The sequence below is a fragment of the Orcinus orca genome, chromosome 2, assembly GCF_937001465.1.
Source record: "Orcinus orca chromosome 2, mOrcOrc1.1, whole genome shotgun sequence".
NCBI classification, from domain to species: Eukaryota; Metazoa; Chordata; class Mammalia; order Artiodactyla; family Delphinidae; genus Orcinus; species Orcinus orca.
The window spans coordinates 65,704,966-65,727,670 of NC_064560.1; the positions used below are offsets into that span (position 1 = coordinate 65,704,966).

At 41.6% G+C, this 22,705-nt stretch overlaps 1 protein-coding gene across 1 annotated transcript in view; it reads right to left on the reverse strand.

Moving 5' to 3' along the window:
- Nucleotides 1–22,705, reverse strand: part of AGBL1 (AGBL carboxypeptidase 1) — a gene marked incomplete at its 5' end in the record, with an annotated part of 714,342 nt that overhangs the window by 580,329 nt on the left and 111,308 nt on the right. Inside the window, 8 exons of the mRNA XM_049707013.1 lie at nucleotides 1,090–1,177; nucleotides 2,442–2,590; nucleotides 4,753–4,839; nucleotides 5,074–5,157; nucleotides 6,895–7,475; nucleotides 8,524–8,640; nucleotides 14,350–14,417; nucleotides 15,408–15,573. Of these exons, the coding sequence (XP_049562970.1) occupies nucleotides 1,090–1,177; nucleotides 2,442–2,590; nucleotides 4,753–4,839; nucleotides 5,074–5,157; nucleotides 6,895–7,475; nucleotides 8,524–8,640; nucleotides 14,350–14,417; nucleotides 15,408–15,573 (1,340 nt within the window). The remainder of the gene's footprint in view (nucleotides 1–1,089; nucleotides 1,178–2,441; nucleotides 2,591–4,752; nucleotides 4,840–5,073; nucleotides 5,158–6,894; nucleotides 7,476–8,523; nucleotides 8,641–14,349; nucleotides 14,418–15,407; nucleotides 15,574–22,705) is intronic.

A 22,705-nucleotide genomic window follows, 5' to 3' on the forward strand; every position in this document is an offset into this window, starting at 1 on the left:
AAAATACTACCCAGGTCCATATTCTAATACATCCAAGACTAAAGACTGCTGACTCTTTCATTACAAACTTTTAGCCCATCTCTGTGCTTTATAGACTATCCTTACTTCTATGGTGATGATTGCCCTTGTGTCTGACAGAGCAACAAGATTCTTGACCTTCTTATCTGTCAATGCTCCTGTCCTTACAGACTCAAAAGCCAAGAGGCATAAGCATTTTTACTCTTTCTTTTTGATATCTGCAACTATCCTGAACTCAAGAATGCCTGATAATATTTTTAGGGGCCTCCTGTAATCTCAGCAAGAGATATAAATTACTTTATCCAAGAAAATAAGTACTAGCCTATCAGTTTTTTATAAGCAACCAGCAACAAGCTAATAATTAGCTACATAGTTTCTACCTGTCCACACTCCTTATCCTTTTTTTGTCTTATGTATTTGTATTTTATTTTCTAGCAAAGGAAAATGCACAAATAAGCAAATCATGGGTCTGCAGTGCATGCATGTATTTTATCAAAATATATGGATAATTCAAATTTCATTACAACTTTACAGGATACATTGATGAAAGTGGCTACTGATCAAGAGTTGAAGATGAATTCTGAAAATACGTTTCTCTTCTATTTTTTTCCAAAATTTATCTTTCTGTGGAAGAACAGTTACTTAAGTATATTTCTCACATATTCATGTTTATCTGCTTTGGAAAACTGAAGCATGGGATGGATAAGAATAAGTTAGAATATCTCACACTTTTTGTTCACTGGGACCAATGGAAACAGGAAAAGAACTGAAGCTTGATGCACTAATCATAGGTTGAGTCTATATAATAATATCCAACAGTAAGGTCTAAAGGTTTTAAGGTGTTTAAATAAGAATAGGTGACTTTTCAGAAAATCAAAAGATATTTCTTGAGGTCTACTGTGGGTGCCATTTAACACGCTTAGGCTTCTGAAGGACAGAGCGTTTGCCACTGGAAGAGTGACAAGTACAGCAGACAAGCACAGATTGCTCAGGTTTATAAGACTAACATGGAGAAGCAGGAAATTGAGAGAGAACAGAAGAGCAAAGGAAGCTAACAACCCTCTAACTTACTTGTAATAACAGATTTCATAGCCTGTCCGTACCCAGGCAGGTCTGCCAAGAAGAGCCTCCTTCACAGAATACAGAGTTGGCTGCATCCCTACACAAAATAAAGGCAGGATTAATCCATTAGGTCAGGGGGCGGGGAATAGAAAAGGAGAACTGTGGTAGGTTGAATAATGGCCCTCAAAGATACCCAGGTCTTAATCCATGGAAGCTGTATATTAACCTTATATGACAAAAGGGACTTTGTAGATATGATTAAATTAAGTACCTTGAGATGGGGAGATTATCCTGGTGGGCCCTAAATTCAATCACACATGTCTTTCCAAGAGGGAGGTAGAGAGAGGTTTGACTACAGAGGAAAAGCAATGTGGCCAAAGCAGAGAGATTTGAAGATGTTATGCAGCTGACTTTGAAGATGGAGGAAAGGGCCATGAGCCACGGAATGTGAGGAACATACCTCTAAAAGCTGGAAAAGGAAAGGAAACAAATAATCCCCTAGAATGTCCAGAGGAAGCATGGCCTTTCCAACACCTTGACTTAAGACCAGTGAAACTGATTTGGGACTTGTGGACTCCAGAACTGTAAGAGAATATATTTGTCTTCTTTGAAGCCACAAAATGTGTGACAATTTGTTACAGCCGCTGCGTCAAGTGAATACAAGAGTCAAGGCTCACCTTTTCTCTTTCTATACCAGCATGAGTCTATTTAATCAGTACAAAATAGAGGTAATATCCTATGCTCGGACCTGAAGCTACGGGGAATATTTTTTCCTTACTCAGAGCCACTAATACATTAGTATGTGAGCCAGCAATAACACGCAGAATTTCCCATTTCTAGAAACATTCAAAATAAATATGGGCTACTAGTCAGTCATTGTCCCTTGAACGCCCCCTCTAAAATTGCCACAGGTATTCAGGAGAATTTAAACTTTCTCCAGAGTTTTCTGAGAGTGTAAATCGGTGTTGTCCAATAGAATTGGGCCATTTGCCTGTCTGTGACAAGTATCAGCAGATCAGTACATTTGCTCCTATGGGATTTAGGAGGTGGAGAGAAGGAATAAAGGAGAGGGCTCACTGGCCTCAAAAAGTTGAAGGTGGGTCAGGGGAGGCAGGAAGCGGTGGAAAGTTATGTGAGGTATTAACATTTCATAGCAGAGGGAGAGTTTCAAGCTTCCCCTCCCATAGCAGCAATTTACCATAGGTTGGCGGCCATCTTGCGATATCTGGCAACCAAAACGTGTCAGTCCAACTTCAAACCCTTTGCAACCCAAGCAGGGCTTCTGATAATAATTCAAGCACGCAAAAGTGACATCATTTTTGGTGTTATTGAGAAAGTCTCTATTTCCCAAGAACTCATACCGTAATTGAACTGGCTGTTGGCCTTCTCACAGTTGATAATGTTGAAGCGATAAGGGACCGCCTCCCTCATACCGCTCACCTTGAAGTAGAACCACTGCTGGTGCTGTGTGCTATTCACATCAGCATTGATCAGTAAGTCATACTCCAACCTGCAAAGTCAGAAGCAAGATCAGAGGGTTAAAAGCCTTTAAGAGAACTTCCAACACTGAGAAATCTACACATCTCAGGTTCTGGATGATAGATGTAAAATCCAGGATCTTGGTTGGCTGGTAAGTTATAGTTATCATCCTTATCTCACAATATTGGACAGAGGCTTTGGAAATTTAAGGAGGGGGGAGCAGTGTCCTGGTATTAGAAGAGTCAGTTATACAATTATAGCCTATCTTTTTATTAAATGGTAATGAAGTTTCTGTCCAGCTGGAAAAATGCAAGTGTGCTCTATCCCGGAGAAAATGTGGTCACATCTGGTTGGATATGCCATTACTATTTGATGTTAGACATGACTTTTGAGCATCAGTCTCCTCAAATGAAAAATAGAAATAGTGTCTAGGGACTTCCCTGGTGGCACAGTGGTTAAGAATCTGCCTGCCAATGCAGGGGACATGGGTTCGAGCCCTGGTCGGGGAAGATCCCACATGCCACAGAACAACTAAGACCATGCGCCACAACTACTGAGCCTGTGCTCTAGAGCCTGCGAGCCACAACTACTGAGCCTGCGTGCCACAACTACTCAAGCCCGTGCGCCTAGAGCCCATGCTCCACAACAAAGAGAAGCCACCGCAATGAGAAGCCCACACACTGAAATGAAGTGTAGCCCCCACTGGCCGCAACTAGAGAAAGCCCGCACGCAGCAACAAAGACCCAACACAGCCATAAATAAATAAATAAGGTAATTTTAAAAAAAGAAGTAGTGCCTAAACTTGCAGTACTGTTTGCAAAGATTAAGTAGTATAATATATGTAAATCCTCAGCAAGGCAACAAACATGAATTAGACTGGCAATGAAAGATCTGTTTGTTTTCTCCCTTTTTAACTGATTTAGTTTACATGAAGTAAAGTACACAGATCTTAAATGTACAGCTCAACGAGTTTAAGCAAATTCATCTGGTTACACCTGTGTGACAACTCCCTGGATCAATATGTAGAACAGTTCCAGCACCACAGAAAGTCCTTATGTGTCCCCACCCAATCACTATGTCTCCAAAAAATTACTTTTTCAAGCTTGAGCAACAGAATTAGCAATAAAGCTTTGACTTAAACGTTATCATCAGGATATTTCATTTTCAGAAATATTCTTATCCCATTCCCTTGGCACGCTCTTTTGAGTTGCTCTTCTAGAAAGGGCAATGGTTTTGCCCTGATTCATTCATACTCACCTACTCTGGCCCTCTGATTAAATGGCAGTGTATAGTGAGATTTGTGGAAGGGGAGAGCTTTGTTGAAGCCGTAGCAGAGCAGATGGTGCCCCCCACCCCTCCCATCATCACTATAAGCAACACACTCTAACCACTGAACTCACCATACAATGAATGAAGCTATAGTTGGCACTATAGAGACACTCATGAGAACAATTCCAGGAAGTCTATGACCCTCAAATTGTCTGCTATGCCCACAACGCTCTCTCCAAAAAGTGATCATAAAAAATCCTTGCCTGTAAGTAGGTTTGTTTTCTGTCATTTGACCCTGTCACCCAGACCACAACTGATGAGTTTAGGATTCTACACTCTGGCCAAAGGCAGATATAAAGAGAAAGACCTGAGTAAGGCCAGGAGCTTAGGCACATCCTGGACTGCTCATTTTCTCACTAGGAGATTCCTAATCAGGTCTTCCCTCCTGGATCCTTGGAACATGATAAATGAAGAGAATAAATAATAAAAGCAGGAGCTGTAGGAAGAAGAGGCTGAGATAGCAAACAAGAAAGAGAAGGAGGGGCTTCCCTGGTGGCGCAGTGGTTGAGAGTCCGCCTGCCAATGCAGGGGACACGGGTTCGTGCCCCGCTCTGGGAAGATCCCATGTGCCACGGGAGGGGCCGCAACAGTGAGAGGCCTGCGTACCGCAAAAAAAAAAAAAAAGAAAGAGAAGGAGGCTGAGGAGGAATCTTAACATGCCTGCCTTTCCCTTCTCCATCCCAAACAGCTCCACTTGTATTTGTTATACGTTGGGCTTCCTTGAAATATTTCATGTATCAGAAAAAATTACTTACCACTCACCACGTCCCTAAAAGGGAAAACTTCGAAAATGTCTCCTTGGAGGGGGATACAAAACAGGGCTGAGTCATACTGAGTATGGCCCCTGCAGCTTTCCTTACTTACTCACGCACTTGGATGGCTTTGCGAAGATTTCCAGACTCAAACTTGGAGAAGAACCGTAAGCAGTCAGAAGTGGTGTCTTGCAAAGGCCTGTAATGAAATAGAGAACCTCTGAACATAGGACTTATTGCTATTCTTGGGCACAGTTTATTTAACATTTCTTAGAGATAAGCTTTCTCTTACAGATCTTTAACCCAAATTTTCACTGTGTTGATTTTAGGAGAAGGAATGGATTACTAACTTAAAACATTCTTATGCTCATGCCATTAAAAGGATATTCTATACTCCCACCCCCTCATTCCACTGATGTTCAAGACCACCTACCAAGGCTCATCTAGACTGAAGACAACTTTATTTATAATATCGCTTGGCTGGATGAGCCTCCGGACATCCTCAAATATTTTGATCCTGGAAAAGAAAATCGGAAACATTTTAAGGGTTGGCCCTCACTCCTTACCCCATTCATCCTATGGTCATGTGGGAAGGGCCTTGGGACTCATCAGAGAATTATGAAAGAAAAATGTAATAATGCTCCAACCTGGAGCTGAATGAGTACAAAAAGCACCACCCCTCCTTCCTTTTCTTCTTTATCAAAAAATAAAACTACACTGAGCAGTAGGAATGTAGGAAGCAGTGATGCCAGAGTTTAGTTTTAGGAGGATTCTCTACTCAAAGCAGAGTTTTGTCAAGAGCATTTGGGCTGAGGGGCTTTGAAGCCTCTGGCTGTGTGAATAAGAGGGCCCTCTGCACTAAGACAGTTTTGAAGGAGACACTACGATTGCTGATGGTCTGGGAGGCTCCAATAAGCCTTTGTATTCTTGTGTCATTTATAGTCCTTGGTTCTGTTTGCTCCAGAAGACTATGGTCAATCTTCTCTCTGAGAAACACCAATATCTGGGAAATTTAAGTAAGAGGGAGGAAGGATACCTAAGGGATATTTCAGATTCCCTCCTTGAATTTCTGATCCAGGTCTCTGGGGCGGGGAGGGATAGGAGAAGGGGGAGGGAAGGTCAAAATGAGGCCTAGACTCAGGGGAAAGGTGTCCTGTCCAGTGGGGAGCTATTGCTGGGCCAGCCCCTGTGGTGTGTCTCTCAGGAACTTGAGCATGGAGATAAGGTCAGAGGGGTGAGGTCAGAGATGTCAGCCAGGAGACCAAGTGGGAGCAGTTCTTGGGATCCACCATGAATTTGCTGATGAACTTGCTAATAAGTTAAGAAAACTTACTGCTATGCACACTTTGCTCCATAGACTTAGTGTATGCATACTTAGTATATTTTCTGGGAAAATAGTTTTCTCCTTGAGTTTAGTAATTTTCTTTTTAATCTCGCTATGCCTATCCAAAGGCAAAGCTCCGTTTCATGCATCCTGGGAATAATCCATCACACAACGTTTCTTCCCTGCAGGATGCATTTCTTTTCCTTACAATCCTCAGTGATGCAGCAAAACTATTCCCCGAGCCAAGTCAGGTTCTATAAGGTTGGGACTGTGGGATGGAGGTCCACCACCTCCTCTCATTAACAAGAGATCAGATTCCAATTTGCAGTAAATGAGAAAAGTGATCCCAAATAATCCATACTTGTTTTTTCCTGAGAACCTTCCCTTAAGGAATGATCCCAGTATTTGGAGAAACTGGACAATCTTTCCATTTTGTAGGATTTGCAATGGATATGGGGTAAGGGGTTGCGTTAGAATCATCTAAGAAATTCTTTTTGTGGAAACACATGTCTACCACCACCCTACCCTGGGCTCTGAAATGTCCTAGTAGGGAGGCAAGCTTGTAAATTTGGCGAAAATTTCCTTAAGGCTTTTTTTTTTGTGGTACGTGGGCCTCTCACTGTTGTGACCTCTCCCATTGTGGAGCACAGGCTCTGGACGTGCAGGCCCAGCGGCCATGGCTCACAGGCCCAGCCGCTCCGCGGCATGTGGGATCTTCCCGGACTGGGGCACGAACCCGTGTCCCCTGCATCGGCAGGCGGACTCTCAACCACTGCGCCACCAGGGAAGCCCTCCTTAAGGCTTTTAACATGCTCCTGACTAATGCTCACTTTCCTGAAGATAACAGAATTATCTGTACAAACCATTCCACCTACAAAAATACTAGAGAAGAAAAAATATATATAGCTCCCAAGGTAGTAGCACCATCACCTTTGGACTCCACATTTACGTTCCAACATGGACTGGGCAGAGGGAGGTGGACAATGCCCCCAGAAATCAGGAAATGCTGTCATTGTAAAGTCAGACACAGATCTGGTTCTTCTAGCTTTGGCCATATAAAGATAGGGGTCATGGAAGGCGATATGCGTCGGATGTGTCTGCAGGAGCTTATCTATTAATTCAGCAGTTTCTCTGGGTCTAGTGGAATTGGAAAAGGAGGCACTTATCCTTGGGCAGGAAATCGCATCGATGTCCCAAGCATCCTCTTTGAAGGACGCCTGAATGCCTGAGATTTCACTTCCAGAAGAACCTATCCCAAGACCATTGGATTGTGCATTTCGGTATGGGTTCATTCCAGGTCCTTTTTTGGAGGTTAGATGTATGTTGGACCTCCCCATCTTCACTCTGCTCAGAAGGGAGGTCTGGACAGGGACTTCTCTTTCTTGTCCCCAGGAGATTTGGTCCTTATTCAAGCAAAGCCCTTTTGGGGAGGCAGCAGTCAGAATGTGGTGGTGACTGGCATACTGAGTCTTGTCAAAGTTCAAACCATCTCCAGGTTTGGACTCCAGTTCCTTCAGGTTAAAAGTGGAAAAGAATACATCAGTGTTTCTTTCCAAGTAGAGAATACAATCTGAACCCTGTCCTCACTCTTTGGGCACAGAGCTAAGCATAAATCCTGAGCACTGGAAAACTTTTTCCAAGGTCAGTCAAGGAAAGACTAAGCTTCAAGAGTCAAAGAAATGGCAGAATCCTAGAAACGCACACTTGGAAGGGGCATTTGGTGGGTCTAGTATGAGTCTATGCAGTACATGAACGCCTCCTACAACACCTCCAATCATTTACGGTCTGGTTGAACGACTCATTTACAGAAACTTCCCTGTATCCCAAGGTGGTTCCTTTTACTTGAGGATCATTCTGATTGTTTAAGAAAAATTATTTTTTATTCTGAATTAAAATTTCCTTCCCTGAAACTTTTACCCACCAATGCCCTTCTGCTTTCTAGAGTGAAATACAATATGTCAGCTCCCTTCTATAAGTGACTTAGCGTGTACCCTTAGATATGGCCAAATTCATGGTTTATTAAGAATCATAAGAAAATAATGGAGGTCCAAAAGCAGGTCTACATTTTGGTGGGAGCAGCAGCAGAAGAAGCAGCAGCAACCAACCACTGGATTAACATGACCAGGTATAAGGTGCTTGATTTGTTTCTGCTAACAAAGAAACCCTAGAGTCAAGCTGGTCACCTTCAGAAAGCCATCTCATACAACCATCCCACTCTCACAAGAGAATGATTAAATCACCATGAATTTTCACTTGCTTTCCCAGGACGTGAGAGTAAGGCACCTTGCCCACCAGACAACAGGCAGCAATGTGAACCTTCATCCTACTTCCTTCTGAGGTGATGGGTGTCAGATTGTACTGATAGGACCCTTGCATGCATCCTATCTCTGCCACCTTGTCACATTTTTGTTTAGCCTTTTACTTCCCTCTCAGAAAGATCCCAGAAGCAGATTGCTAAAGATGAGCAATGCTTTCCATCTGGAGACCAGTTTGGATTCCCAGGGTCTGCAAAGAACCCATTAGCATCACCGAGGAGTAGAACCACGGCATACGTTCTACCTCAAAACTGCAGGAGAGCTCAAGACACATCGCCTCATATTGCATCAGTTCCTCTTCAGGTCGATCAAGACCAGGTTTGGAGCTCAGCTTGTTCACATCTGTTTCCAAGTCATCATCCTACAATGGCACATTCAAAAAATATGTTACAATCAGGAGAGCCATCCTGAGAAATATCGAGACAAGCTACAGATGTGACTTTTCAGAATCCTGGGACACGGTTTCCTGGCCTCCAAGTTATAGTGCTAGCCTAGTCAAGGATAATTTAATAGGTAAGGCTGTATTTTTTAAATACTAAGAAAGATTATAATTTTTCTGTGTTCATGTTAGTATTTATCAGCCTTCATCATAAATAATATATGTAAAATGAGATGAACTATGTAAACGATGAAGCACAATACCAAAGAATTGTTTTTATCTCATCACCACTGTCTTTGACATAACTGTAATTGTCGTACCTATTCATCTATCTACCTATTTAGGTCACTCTTTTCACAAACGTTTAATGAGCACCTACTATGAGTGGGCACTCTCCTAGGTACTAAAGACTCATTGATAATTGAACAGACCAAGGTCCATGATTCCATAGAACTTGCCTTCTAGTGAGAAAAGGAAGACAGAAAGCAAACAAATGAGCAAGGTAACTTCAAACAGTGATAAATGTCATGGGAAGAATGAGAGGTGGTGAGGTGATTGTGAGTGAGGCTGGGGTACAAAGAAGTTAAGGAGGTCATTTTTTTTTTTTTGCAGTACGCGGGCCTCTCACTGTCGTGGCCTCTCCCGTTGCGGAGCACAGGCTCCGGACGCGCAGGCTCAGCGGCCATGGCTCACGGGCACAGCCGCTCCGCGGCATGTGGGATGTTCCCAGACCGGGGCACGAACCCGTGTCCCCTGCATCGGCAGGCGGACTCTCAACCACTGCACCACCAGGGAAGCCTGGAGGACACATTTTAACAATAACGGCCAACAAGGCAAAGACTTGGGGGAAGAAATTACTAACAGAAAAAGAAAAAAAAAAAGCAACTTAAATTTGCTTACAGAAAGAAGGTGGGTGAATGTATACACACATATACAAGAATTTATATATATAACTGAATCACTGTTGTATAGCAGAAATTAACACATTATAAATCAATTATACTTCAATAAAATAAATTTAAAAAAATTTTTTTAAAATAGAAAGTGGCTGAAGCATAAAGAATAAGAGGAAGACTGTAGGAGTCAAGATTCCAGAAGCAGGTATGATGCTGAGCCTTCCAGGCTCTGGGGAGGAGGTCGTAACCTCCTACTATACCTTTATACCTTTGTACATTGAAAAGTTTACCGAGTCACCACCAGCCTTTTCTTCATTGGGCTAAATAATACCAGACCTTTTATTTCTTCTTCTAGATCATCATTTCATAATAGTTTAACAGTGATGGTGACTCTCCTCCAAACACCTCTGTACATTGAAAAGTTTACCGAGTCACCACCAGCCTTTTCTTCATTGGGCTAAATAATACCAGACCTTTTATTTCTTCTTCTAGATCATCATTTCATAACAGTTTAACAGTGATGGTGACTCTCATCCAAACACCTCTGTATTTTTCAAAGGTTATAGAATGTTACAGAGAAAGGACATAGTTCAATCTCTTCATCTTTCTGTGCCTCTCCTAGATCAAGTTTCCCTAATAAAATAGGGGGGGAATCCACCCTGTATTTTAGGAATCTATTTTGTTAGTTAAGGAAAAACCTGATAGTCCTGAAAGCCTGGCTTATTCTTCCTGAAATCAAATAAATGTGGAAAATAAATGTTATATTCCTGGGCTTCCCTGGTGGCGCAGTGGTTAAGAATCCACCTGCCAGTGCAGGGGACATGGGTTCGAGCCCTGGTCTGGGAATATCCCACATGCTGTGGAGCAACAAAGTCTGTGTGCCACAACTACTGGGCCTGTGCTCTAGAGCCTGTGAGCCACAACTACTGAAGCCCGCGCACCTAGAACCTGTGCTCCTCAACAAGAGAAGCCACCACAATGAGAAGCCCGTGCACCGCAACGAAGAGTAGCCCCCGCTCACCGCAACTAGAGAAAGCCCGCACACAGCAACGAAGACCCAACGCAGCCAAAAAATAAATAAGAGGGTTAACATAAATTTTTTTAAAAATCATTTTAAAAAATGTTATATTCCTGATTCAGAGGATAAAGTGCAATATTCCATCCATCTTCTGCAATTTTCCTCCAAGCTTTAAATTAAAAGAAATATAGATCCCATGAGGCTGATATAATGATATTTTCAGATACAGCACATACCAGGCCCAAACTCCTTAGTCTAATATTGGAGATCCCAACACTTATCCTTTCCAGCTTCATCTGTCAGATCTTCCTTCCTTTCACCATCTCTGCTACAGCCTCAGTCATGCCCCAAGGTGGCACCAATAGAAATGCAACCTGGCAGGCATTGAGAAGCATCTCGCCACCAGCAAGTAAGGTTGGTACGTCTGGACTGAGGAGCATCAGGTAACCCATGAGCTTCAGCCTATCTAGGTGACCTACTCAGCCTTAGAGCAGGTGTTAGCAAACTATGGCCCACTGCTTGTTTTTGTAAATAAAGTTTTATCGGATCACAGTCATGCCCATTCATTTATATACCGCCTGTGATGGCTTTCTCAGTATAACAGCAAAGTGGAGTACTTGTAACAGAGACCATCTCTGGTCCTCAAAGCTTGAATCTTGGCCTCTGAATCTCCAGGCACTCAAGCAGGTTGTCAACTACTTCTGTATTTTATAAATACCCTTTATATTTATTTAGGAGTGGTCCAGCTTCTCTGTCCTCACGGCAACCCAGAGACGCTTCATCATTTAGGATTTTGGTACCCATCTAACCCAGATAACTCCCTCCCTCCTCAGGTTCGACCCTTCCAATATTGACTTTCCCCAGCCTTAGATTTGAATTCAACACCCTTTTGAAGGTGCCGATTCAAACTCTGGCAGAGACAATCCCCTAGACTGAATTCTTTGCAGATAAAAGCTATGTCTTATTTGCTTTTGTATCATATTAACAGCGCTAAGAACTTAGCCTGCTGCCTCACATATGGATCATATCCAAGAAAATACCTGAAGGAAATAAAAAGTTTAAGAGGAGGAAAGGAGGGAGGAAAGGAAGGAAGAGCTTGAATTCACCCTTTCTGTCCTCCTCTTCTTCAGAGTCTGTCCAAATCTAATGTTTGTGTTCATTAAGAAAAAAAAAAAATATGGCCAACTTCTAGTCTATATTCGTTATAAGTTTCTCTTTCCTTATGATGACATTCAGAGTTTTCAATCAAAGAACAGCACCCAACTATGCACTCTCAAGACTCTTTACAGATATAAGTTCCTTTTAATCATTCTTTCTAAGAGGCTTCTCCCAATTGTTAACTAAGATTTTCAAAGGAAAAGGCCACAAGTTAAAGGCCTGCATCCATTCTCTGACCAGAAATAAATACTCTTGGCTTCTTGCCCACATAACTTGCAGCAAATGCTGCTGGGTTCTCCAGGGGAAAACCAGTTTTCTAGGGCCCCGGTTCCCTGAATCCTGCTATACCCCAGAATCAAGCCCTTACTCTGACGTCCCTGTTTCTCTATAATGCATGCTCGCACACTTACTTCTCACCTTCTCCTCAGCTCGAAGGCTCTTGATGAATTATTTCCAGGCCCTCACTTATCTGTCTTATGCTCCCTTCCCAGCTGGATTGATTTATTTGTTTAGATTCCACTCCACCCCAACCCACCATCATCTGCAGAGTGGGGGTAAGGAGACGGTCTGAAAGCTCTCCCCCAACCCTGTGCTGTGTGAAGTCGAGCACCAGCCTGCAGCTTGTCCCTCCACATCAGATACAAGAGGTGACTGATGCTGCACATCAAACATTCAGTTATCAAAGAGCCAGCAAGAGGGGTGGGAAAGTGGCACTGATGAATGACTGTAGCAGCACAGTATTATTCAAATAATTCAGCACGTTCTCCAAAGGCCTGCATTGGCAAGTCACAGCAAAGAGCCAATTTGCTACTGATGACTTCAGAAATGATTCTATTTATCAACAAAACCCTGAGCACACCAGAATAGCAACAGCAGCCTGAACCTAGAGACTTGGCTAAGAGGTAGTCCCTCTATGTCTGCTACTACCATTAGCAAGGTGAGTGATTATTATGACAGAGAACGCAAAAACTCTCTTTCTCCCTACGCAGATGTGTAGATGGAATGGTATGTAAAAAGAAAGGAAGAGAGGGAGGGGGAGAGGAGGATGGATGGATGGATAGTAGATAGATAAATAGACAAGTAGATAGGTAGATAGATAGATAGATAGATTTTTTTAATCCAGATTTCATCTCCAGGAATGTCATAAAAGGTAGCATTTACTTCTCAGTCTTATTTTGCAGATGTCAAAACTAAGGAACTATAACTTGAAGGGACTTGTCCAAGTCGATGTCCACCAACAGAGATAGAGACAGAATTATAACTCATAGATAAATTATCATTATTCTAGAGCAGTGGTTCTTAACCACAGGGTGATTTTTGCCCCACAGGGATATTTGGCAAGTCCTAGAGACAGTTTTGATTCATGACTGGGGTACCAAGGGGTAGATGTCACCAGCATCTTGTGGATTGAGGTCAGGAGTGCTGCTAAACATCGTATAATGCACAGGACAACCCCCCATGACAAAGAATTATCCAGCCAAAATGCCAAGGTTTAGAAACCTTTTTCTAGAAATGCTGTCAGTGAACTATGCTCCACTGTCTGCTTTTGTGGAACACGGTCATGCCCTATTGTTTACACATTGTCTATGGTTGCTTTTGTGCTACACCAGCAAAGTTAAGTTATTGTGACAGAAACTGTATGGTCCACAAAGCATAGAATAATGATTATCTGACCTTTCCTAGAGAGTTGGCTGACCTCCATTCTATAGCATAGGTTATTATCGATAGAGACCAAAAGGCACCACTTCCTCACTGGCCAGGATATATGCACCATACAACCCAAAGGAGCACAGTTCACATAAACTCCAAGGTAAATGGAATTGTACAACTCAGTGGTCCTGTGCATAGACTGGGTAGATAAGAAGAGTGACTTATTACAAAGATAGTGGAGATCTACTAGAAAAAGTTTCCTAGGAAATCTTTCCATGGTCTCTTTGCCTGAATATCCTTCACATTCATTAAATACACCAACCCTAAGTGTCTACCTCAGGCTTATCCTGATGGAATATTAGTGTCTTGATAATAGATAGCCTCTGACTTGACGATGGGATTGTACCGGGCCTACCAAGACAAAAATGACAACTTGGAAATCAGTAACAGTAGCCATCATTTAGTGAGCATCAGTATCTGCCCGGCCTTAAAGTGGAAACGCAAAAGTCCGTCCTTAAAATTTACCCTGGGCGGGACTTCCCTGGTGGCATAGTGGTTAAGAACCTGCCTGCCAATCCAGGGGACATGGTCTGGGAAGATCTCACATGCCGCGGAGGAACTAAGCCCGTGCATCACAACTACTGAGCCTGCACTCTAGAACCCGCGAGCCACAACTACTGAGCCCGCATGCCACAATTACTGAAGCTCGCGTGCCTAGAGCCCGTGCTCTGCAACAAGAGAAGCCACCACAATGAGAAGTCCGTGCACCACAATGAAGAGTAGCCCCCGCTCACTGCAACTAGAGAAAGCCTGCGGGCAGCAACAAAAACCCAAAGCAACCAAAAATAAATAAATAAAATTTCTAAAAGAAAAATTTTACCCTGGGCTTAGCTGAACATAGAAAGGGACATTTTCCTTTGTAGAATTATGAATGTAGAGATCATTAGAAGCAAGGGCTAGTGTACCTACTTCCTTTTTCACATCTTCAGAATCTGAGTCTTTGTCCTCTTCTTCCTCGCCATCATCTTCAAAATCTTCTGAGTGGGGAAAAAAAAAAACAGAGGTGAAATGGATGAGGCTTCCCCTTTGCCTTGGATTGAGATTCTCGCCACCCAACGGTTAGTACTTCCCACAAGTAAGGGGCCATTATTAAGTGTACAGGATCCCAACACACGCTTACACTTATTGGATGTGTAAATCATGCACACATAGGCGCGTGAGAGCACTATATCATAACGTCTAAACTGCTGTTCCACACTGAAAGCAAAATGAGTGCAGAATAAAATGACACATGAATACCATTCTGGCTTCCTTCACCCAATGTAGAAGTATTTATGCAATTTCTATGTAGAAGTATTTATGCAACTAACATTGCCAGAGTTTAGTGATCACATATATGCCAAAGCTGTTGTAATGTAGACAGCACCTTGATTGATTCCCTAATTTTAATACGAAGGAACTGATTTTAAACAAAAGTCCACAGAAAGCACCCAGTGTCATTGTGACAAGATGATGCCTATGGAAAATCTGTTCCCTGGAAGGAGGACAAGGTTGAAAAGCACTATTATCTTCTGACAACAAAACCTTCTCGGAGATTGGATAACCATACTTTCAAGTATTCTAAAATGACTTGCATGGGGTGGCAAAACAGCAAAAGTTTGATTTCAATTTCATCCTTAGGGCAAATTAATTCCAGAACCAGTCTGTATGGTGGAGGGACTCCATCATGGGATTGCAAATAGATTTTTTTAAATCAGCTGAGATGCCTCTACAGGCATTCCATAGCTACCAGGCAAAGTGCCAGCAGTTAATAATTCAGGACAAAATTAACAAGCTTGGTATTATGAAAAACTAGCTTTCTCATACATGTCTCTAATTACTTATTAGATAATCACAGTTGATCTCTTTAAAAAATTGATTCTACTTTCATCCACATTCCTCTGAAATATTATCCAAATGCAAAAGTTCATCATAAAGCTCATAACTATGAGCAAACTAAGTACAGAAGAGCTACCCACATACTCTACCTTCAGTTAGAACATGTGGAGGTTCAGAGGCGGTGCTCCCAGGCGCTGGGAAGGAATAAGCACTGCTGGCTGTGACCAAGGGAAGTGGACTCTTAGGGTAGCATTGCCTCAGGATCTGAAGCACAAGGGAGATGACAGGCTCCAGACTTTTGTCATCCAGGCAGTTCTGAACAAAGAGAAGATCATATCAGACACTGACATCTTGTGTGGAGTCCCTCTGCTATCATGTTATTTCAAGTAATGGATTACACGCAGCCTAAATGGACAGTAAATATCCTTAATGTAGAACATCTAATCTGAACATTCTAATGGAGAATTTTGTCTAACACAGGATCTGCTTTGGTCCAGTGTGTAATCTGCATTTTTATTTCTCTTTTACAGCTAATATATTATTGGAATGAATTTAGTCTGAAAATAGACTTCAGAGACTTTCAAGGGATGCTGCACCTAACGTAAAACATTGTCCAGAATAGCTGAGGGAAGAGGAGGTAATGGCATCTTCCTTCAACCATCCATGTGTCGTTGTGAATTATTGCCTAAATTAGAGAGTGAGTAGCTGAATGGATAGAAGTCTTACTTTTCTCTTTCAGCTATGATCTGAAGAGAAAAATATCAAGGAAAAAGATAAAATATGAAATCAGAGGAAAGACTAAGAGAATCCCAAGTACCTAACTTAAATAACATGCTTCTTCTCAAAGCCCACAGTGGTGATCTCTCTTGGTACCTACACAAAGCAAAGAAAAATTGGGTTTGCAGATGTAACATTTTGATACTGATGGAACATGACAAGACCCTTCTTTTCAGCCACTGTGAAAAATGTAAGAACAAGTTTACTAAATTGAGAGACAGAGAGTTGGGAGTAGTCAGTATGTCTCTGGCAAAAATATGGCCATTTTCTGCAGTCTCTTAGTAAATGTTTTGTCTACTGACTTGATACAGAAAGTTGACTAATGTAAGCCTCCACTTTGGTATTACTAAGGGGTTTCCACTAAGCTCTAAGGCCAATAAGTCACAGTAGGAGATATGGAGGATGCTTACAATATGCCACAGGGCAGTGACAATTATGCCAGGCATGGTACCTCCAGGCCCACATTATGGGCTGCTCCACAGGAAAGAACATGGAGGAAAAACATTTAATAAAATTTAAGCCATGGATTCAAGCTACCCAAATGACTCCAAAGTAAAAAAAAAAAGTAAGCCAACTTTCAAAACAGAAATTTCTTAATAAAATCAACAATGCTATTTCCGAGGAGGAGCTTCAAGATGGTGGAAGAGTAAGAAGCGGAGATCACCTTCTTCCCCACAAATACATCGAAATACATCTACACATGGAACAACTCCTACAGAACACCTACTGAACGCTGGCAGAAGAACTCAGACCTCCCAAAAGGCAAGAAAGTCCCCACGTACCTGGGTAGGGCAAAAGAAAAAACAAAACAAAAGAATAGGGATGGGACCTGCACCAGTGGAAGGGAGCCGGGAAGGAGGAAAGGTTTCCACACACTAGGAAGCCCCTTCGCGGGCAGAGACTGTGGGTAGCGGAGGGGGAAAGCTTCGGAGCTGTGGAGGAGAGCACAGCAACAGGGGTGCGGAGGGCAAAGCGGAGAGATTCCCGCACAGAGGATCGGTGCCGATCGGCACTCACCCACCGGGGCGGGCAGGGGCTGGGAGCGGAAGCTTCGTCTTTGGAGGTCAGATCCCAGGGAGAGGACTGGGGTTGGCGGCGTGAACACAGCCTGCAGGGGTTAGTACACCATGGCTAGCCGGGAGGGAATCCGAGAAAAGGTCTGGAGCTGCCAAAGAGGCAAGAGACTTTTTCTTGCCTCTGTTTCCTGGTGCACAAGGAGAGGGGATTAAGAGCGCTGCTTAAAGGAGCTCCAGAGACGGCGCAAGCCGCAGCTAACAGCACAGACACCAGAGACGGACTTGAGACGCTAAGGCTGCTGCTGCCGCCACCAAGAAGCCTGTGTGCGAGCACAGGTCACTATCCACACCACCCTTCCGGGGAGCCTGTGCAACCCGCCACTGCCAGGGTTCCGTGATCCAGGGACAACTTCCCCGGGAGAACGCACGGCGCGCCTCAGGCTGGTGCAACGTCACGTCAGCCTCTGCCGCCGCAGACTTGCCCCACATTCTGTACTCCTCCCTCTCACCGGCCTGAGTGAGACCGAACCCCCTAATCAGCTGCTCCTTTAACCCTGTTCTGTCCGAGTGAAGAAAAGACACCCTCAGGCGACCTACACACAGAGGCGGGGACAAATCCAAAGCTGAACCCTGGGAGCTGTGCAAACAAAGAAGAGAAAGGGAAATCTCTCCCAGCAGCCTTAGCATCAGCGGATTAAAGCTCCACAATCAACTTGATGTATCCTGCATCTGTGGAAGACCTGAATAGATAACAAATCATCTAAATTGAGGTGGTGGACTTTGGAAGCAATGATATATATATATATATATTTTTTTTTTTTTTTTTACTTTTTCTATTTTTCTGAGTGTGTATGTGTATGCTTCTGTGTATGACTTTGTATAGCTTTGCTTTTACCATTTGTCCTAGGGTTCTGTCTGTCCGTTTTCTCGTGTGTGTGTGTGTGTTTTTGTTTTTTGGTATACTTTTTAGCGCTTGTTATCATTGGTGGATTTGTTTTTTTGTTTGATTGCTCTCTTCTTTATTTTTTTATTACTTAAAAAATTTTTTTCTTATTTTTAACATTTATTTATTTTTTATTTTAATAACTTTCTTTTACTTTCTTTTATTTTATTTTTTCTTTCTTTCTTTCTCTTTTTCTCCCTTTTATTCTGAGCCATGCGGATGACAGGGTCTTGGTGCTCCGGCCAGGCATCAGGCCTGTGGCCTCTGAGGTGGGAGAGCCGAGTTCAGGACACAGGTCCACCAAAGACCTCCAAGCTCCACATAATATCAAACAGCGAAAATCTCCCAGAGATCTCCATCTCAACGCCAAGACCCAGCTCCACTCAATGACCAGCAAGCTACAGTGCTGGACACCCTATGCCAAACAACAAGCAAGACAGGAATACAACTCCACATGTTAGCAGAGAGGCAGCCTAAAATCATAATAAGGTCACAGACACACCAAAACACACCACTGGACGCACACCTGGCGACCAGAAAACCAAGATACAGCCTCATCCACCAGAACACAGGCACTACTCCCCTCCAGCAGGAAGCCTACACAACCAACTGAACCAACCTTAGCCACTGGGGGCAGACACCAAAAACAATGGGAACTATGAACCTGCAGCCTGTGAAAAGGAAACCCCAAACACAGTAAGTTAAGCAAAATAAGAAAACAAAGAAACACACAGCAGATGAATGAGCAAGATAAAAACCCACCAAACCTAAAAATGAAGAAGAAATAGGCAGCCTACTTGAAAAAGAATTCAGAATAAGGATAGTAAAGATGATCCAAAATCGTGGCAATAGAATGGAGAAAATACAAGAAACGTTTAGAAGGGACCTAGAAGAACTGAAGAGCAAACAAACAATCATGAACAATACAATAAATGAAACTAAAAATTCTCTAGAAGGGATCAATAGCAGAATAACTATGGCAGAAGAATGGATAAGTGACCTGGAAGATAAAATAGTGGAAATAACAATTGTAGAGCAGAATAAAGAAAAAAGAATGAAAAGAATTGAGGACAGTCTCAGATACCTCTGGGACAACAATAAATGCACCAACAATGGAATTATAGGGGTCCCAGAAGAAGAAGAGAAAAAGAAAGGGACTGGACTGAGAAAATATTGGAAGAGATTATAGTTGAAACCTTCCCTAACATGGGAAAGGAAATACTCAATCAAGTCCAGTAACCACAGAGAGTCCCATACAGGATAAATCGAAAGAGAAACATGCCCAGACAAATATTAATCAAACTAGCAAAAATCAAATACAAAGAAAAAATATTAAAAGCAGCAAGGGAAAAATAATATACAAGGGAATCCCCATAAGGTTAACAGCTGATCTTTCAGCAGAAACTCTGCAAGCCAGAAGGGAGTGCCAGGACATAATTATTAAGTGATGAAAGGGAAAAACCTACAACCATGATTACACTACCTGGCAAGGATGTCATTCAGATTCAAAGGAGAAATTAAAACCTTTACAGACAAGCAATAGCTAAGAGAATTCAGCAGCACCAAACCAGCATTACAGCAAATGCTAAAGGAACTTCTCGAGGCAGGAAACACAAGAGAAGGAAAAGACCTACAAAAACAATGCCAAGAAAATGGTAATAGGAACATACATATAGATAACTACCTAAAATGTAAATGGATTAAATGCTCAACCAAAAGACATAGAATGGCTGAATGGATACAAAAACAAGACCCATATATATGCTGTCTACAAGAGACCCACTTCAGACCTAGGGTCACATACAGACGGAAAGTGAGGGGATGGAAAAAGATATTCCATGCAAAAGAAAATCAAAGGAAAGCTGGAGTAGCAATTCTCATATCAGACAAAATAGACTTTAAAACAAAGACTATTACAAGAGACAAAGAAGGACACTACATAATGATCAAGGGATTAATCCAACAAGAAGATATAAAAATTGTAAATATTTATGCACCCAACATAGGAGCACCTTAATACATAAGGCAATTCTTAACAGCCATAAAAGGGGAAATGGACAGTAACACAATCATAGTAGGGGATTTTAACACCCCACTATCACCAATGGACAGATCATCCAAAATGAAAATAAATAAGGAAACACAAGCTTTAAATGATACATAAAACAAGACGGACATAATTGATATTTGTAGGATATTCCATCCAAAGACAACAGAATACACTTTCTTCTCAAATGCTCATGGAACATTCTCCAGGATAGATCACATCTTGGGTCACAAATCAAGCCTTGGTAAATTTAAGAAAATTTAAATCGTATCAAGTATCTTTTCCGACTACAACGGTATGAGAGTAGATATCAATTACAGGAAAAAATCTGTACAAAGTACAAACACATGGAGGCTAAACAATACACTATTTCATAAACAAGGGATCACTGAAAAAATCAAACAGGAAATAGAAAAGAACCTAAAAACAAATGACAATGAAAACACGACAACCCAAAACCTATGGGATGCAGCAAAAGCAGTTCTAAGATGGAAGTTTAGAGCAATACAATCCTACCTTAAGAAACAAGAAACATCTCAAATAAACCACCTAACCTAACACCTAAAGCAATTAGAGAAAGAAGAACAAAACAACCCCAGAGTTAGCAGAAGGAAAGAAATCAAAAAGATCAGATCAGAAAAAGAAATGAAGGAAACAATAGCAAAAGTCAATAAAACTAAAAGCTGGTTCTTTGAGAAGATTAACAAAATTGATAAACCATTAGCCAGACTCATCAAGAAAAAAAGGGAGAAGACTCAAATCAATAAAATTAGAAATGAAAAAGGATAAGTTACAACTGACACTGTAGAAATACAAATGATCATGAGAGATTACTACAAGCAACTCTATGCCAATAAAATGGACAACCGGGAAGAAATGGACAAATTCTTAGAAATGCACAACCTTCCAAGACTGAATCAGGAAGAAATAGAAAATATAAACAGACCAATGACAAGCACTGAAATTGAAACTGTTATTACAAATTTTCCAACAAACAAAAGCCCAGGACCAGATGGCTTCACAGGCGAATTCCATCAAACATTTAGAGAAGAGTTAACACCTATGCTTCTCAAGCTCTTCCAAAATATAGCCGAGGTAGGAACACTCCCAAACTCATTCTACAAGGCTACCATCACCCTGATACCAAAACCAGACAAAGATGTCACAAAGAAAGAAAACTACAGGCCAATATCACTGATGAACATAGATGCAAAAATCCTCAACAAAATACTAGCAAACAGAATCCAACAGCACATTAAAAGGATCATATACCATGAGCAAGTGGGGTTTATCCCACTAATGCAAGGATTCTTCAATATACACAAATAAATCAATGTGATACACCATATTAATAAATTGAAGAATAAAAACCACATGATCATCTCTATACATGCAGAAAAAGCTTTTGACAAAATTCAACACCCATTTATGATAAAAACCGTCCAGAAAGTAGGCATAGAGGGAACTTACCTCAACATAATAAAGGCCATATATGACAAACCCACAGCCAACATCGTCCTCAATGGTGAAAAACTGAAACCATTTCCACTAAGATCAGGAACAAGACAAGGTTGCCCACTCTCACCACTCTTATTCAACATAGTTTTGGAAGTTTTAGCCACAGCACTCAGAGAAGAAAAAGAAATAAAAGGAATCCAAGTTGGAAAAGATGAAGTAAAACTGTCACTGTTTGCAGATGACATGATACTATACATAGAGAATCCTAAAGATGCTACCAGAAAACTACTAGAGCTAATCAATGAATTTGGTAAAGTAGGATACAAAATTAATGCACAGAAATCTCTTGCATTCCTATACAATAATGAAAAATCTGAAAGAGAAATTAAGGAAACACTCCCATTTACCATTGCAAGAAAAAGAATAAAACACCTAGGAATAAACCTACCTGAGACAAAAGACCTGTATGCAGAAAACTATAAGACACTGATGAAAGAAATTAAAGATGACACAAACAGATGGAGAGATATACCATGTTCTTGGACTGGAAGAATCAACATTGTGAAAATGACTATACTATCCAAAGCAATCTACAGATTCAGTGCAATCCCTATCAAACTACCACTGACATTTTTCATAGAAGTAGAACAAAAAATTTCACAATTTGTATGGAAACACAAAAAAACCCGAATAGCCATAGTAATCTTGAGAAAGAAATACGGATCTGGAAGTATCAGGCTCCCTGACTTCACACTATACTACAAAGCTACAGGTATCAAGATAGTATGGTACTGGCATAAAAACAGAAATATAAATCAATGGAACAGGATGAAAGCCCAGAGATAAACCCATGCACATACGGTCACCTTATTTTTGATAAAGGAGGCCAGAATATACAATGGAGAAAAGACAGCCTCTGCAATAAGTAATGCTAGGAAAACAGGACATCTATGTGTGAAAGAATGAAATTAGAACACTCCCTAACACCATACACAAAAATAAACTCAAAATGGATTAAAGACCTAAATGTAAGGCCAGACACTGTAAAACTCTTAGAGGAAAACATAGGCATAACACTCTATGACATAAATCTCAGCAAGATCCTTTTTGATCCACCTCCTACAGAAATGGAAATAAAAGCAAAAATAAACAAATGGTACCTAACGAAACTTAAAAGCTTTTGCACACCAAAGGAAACCATAAACA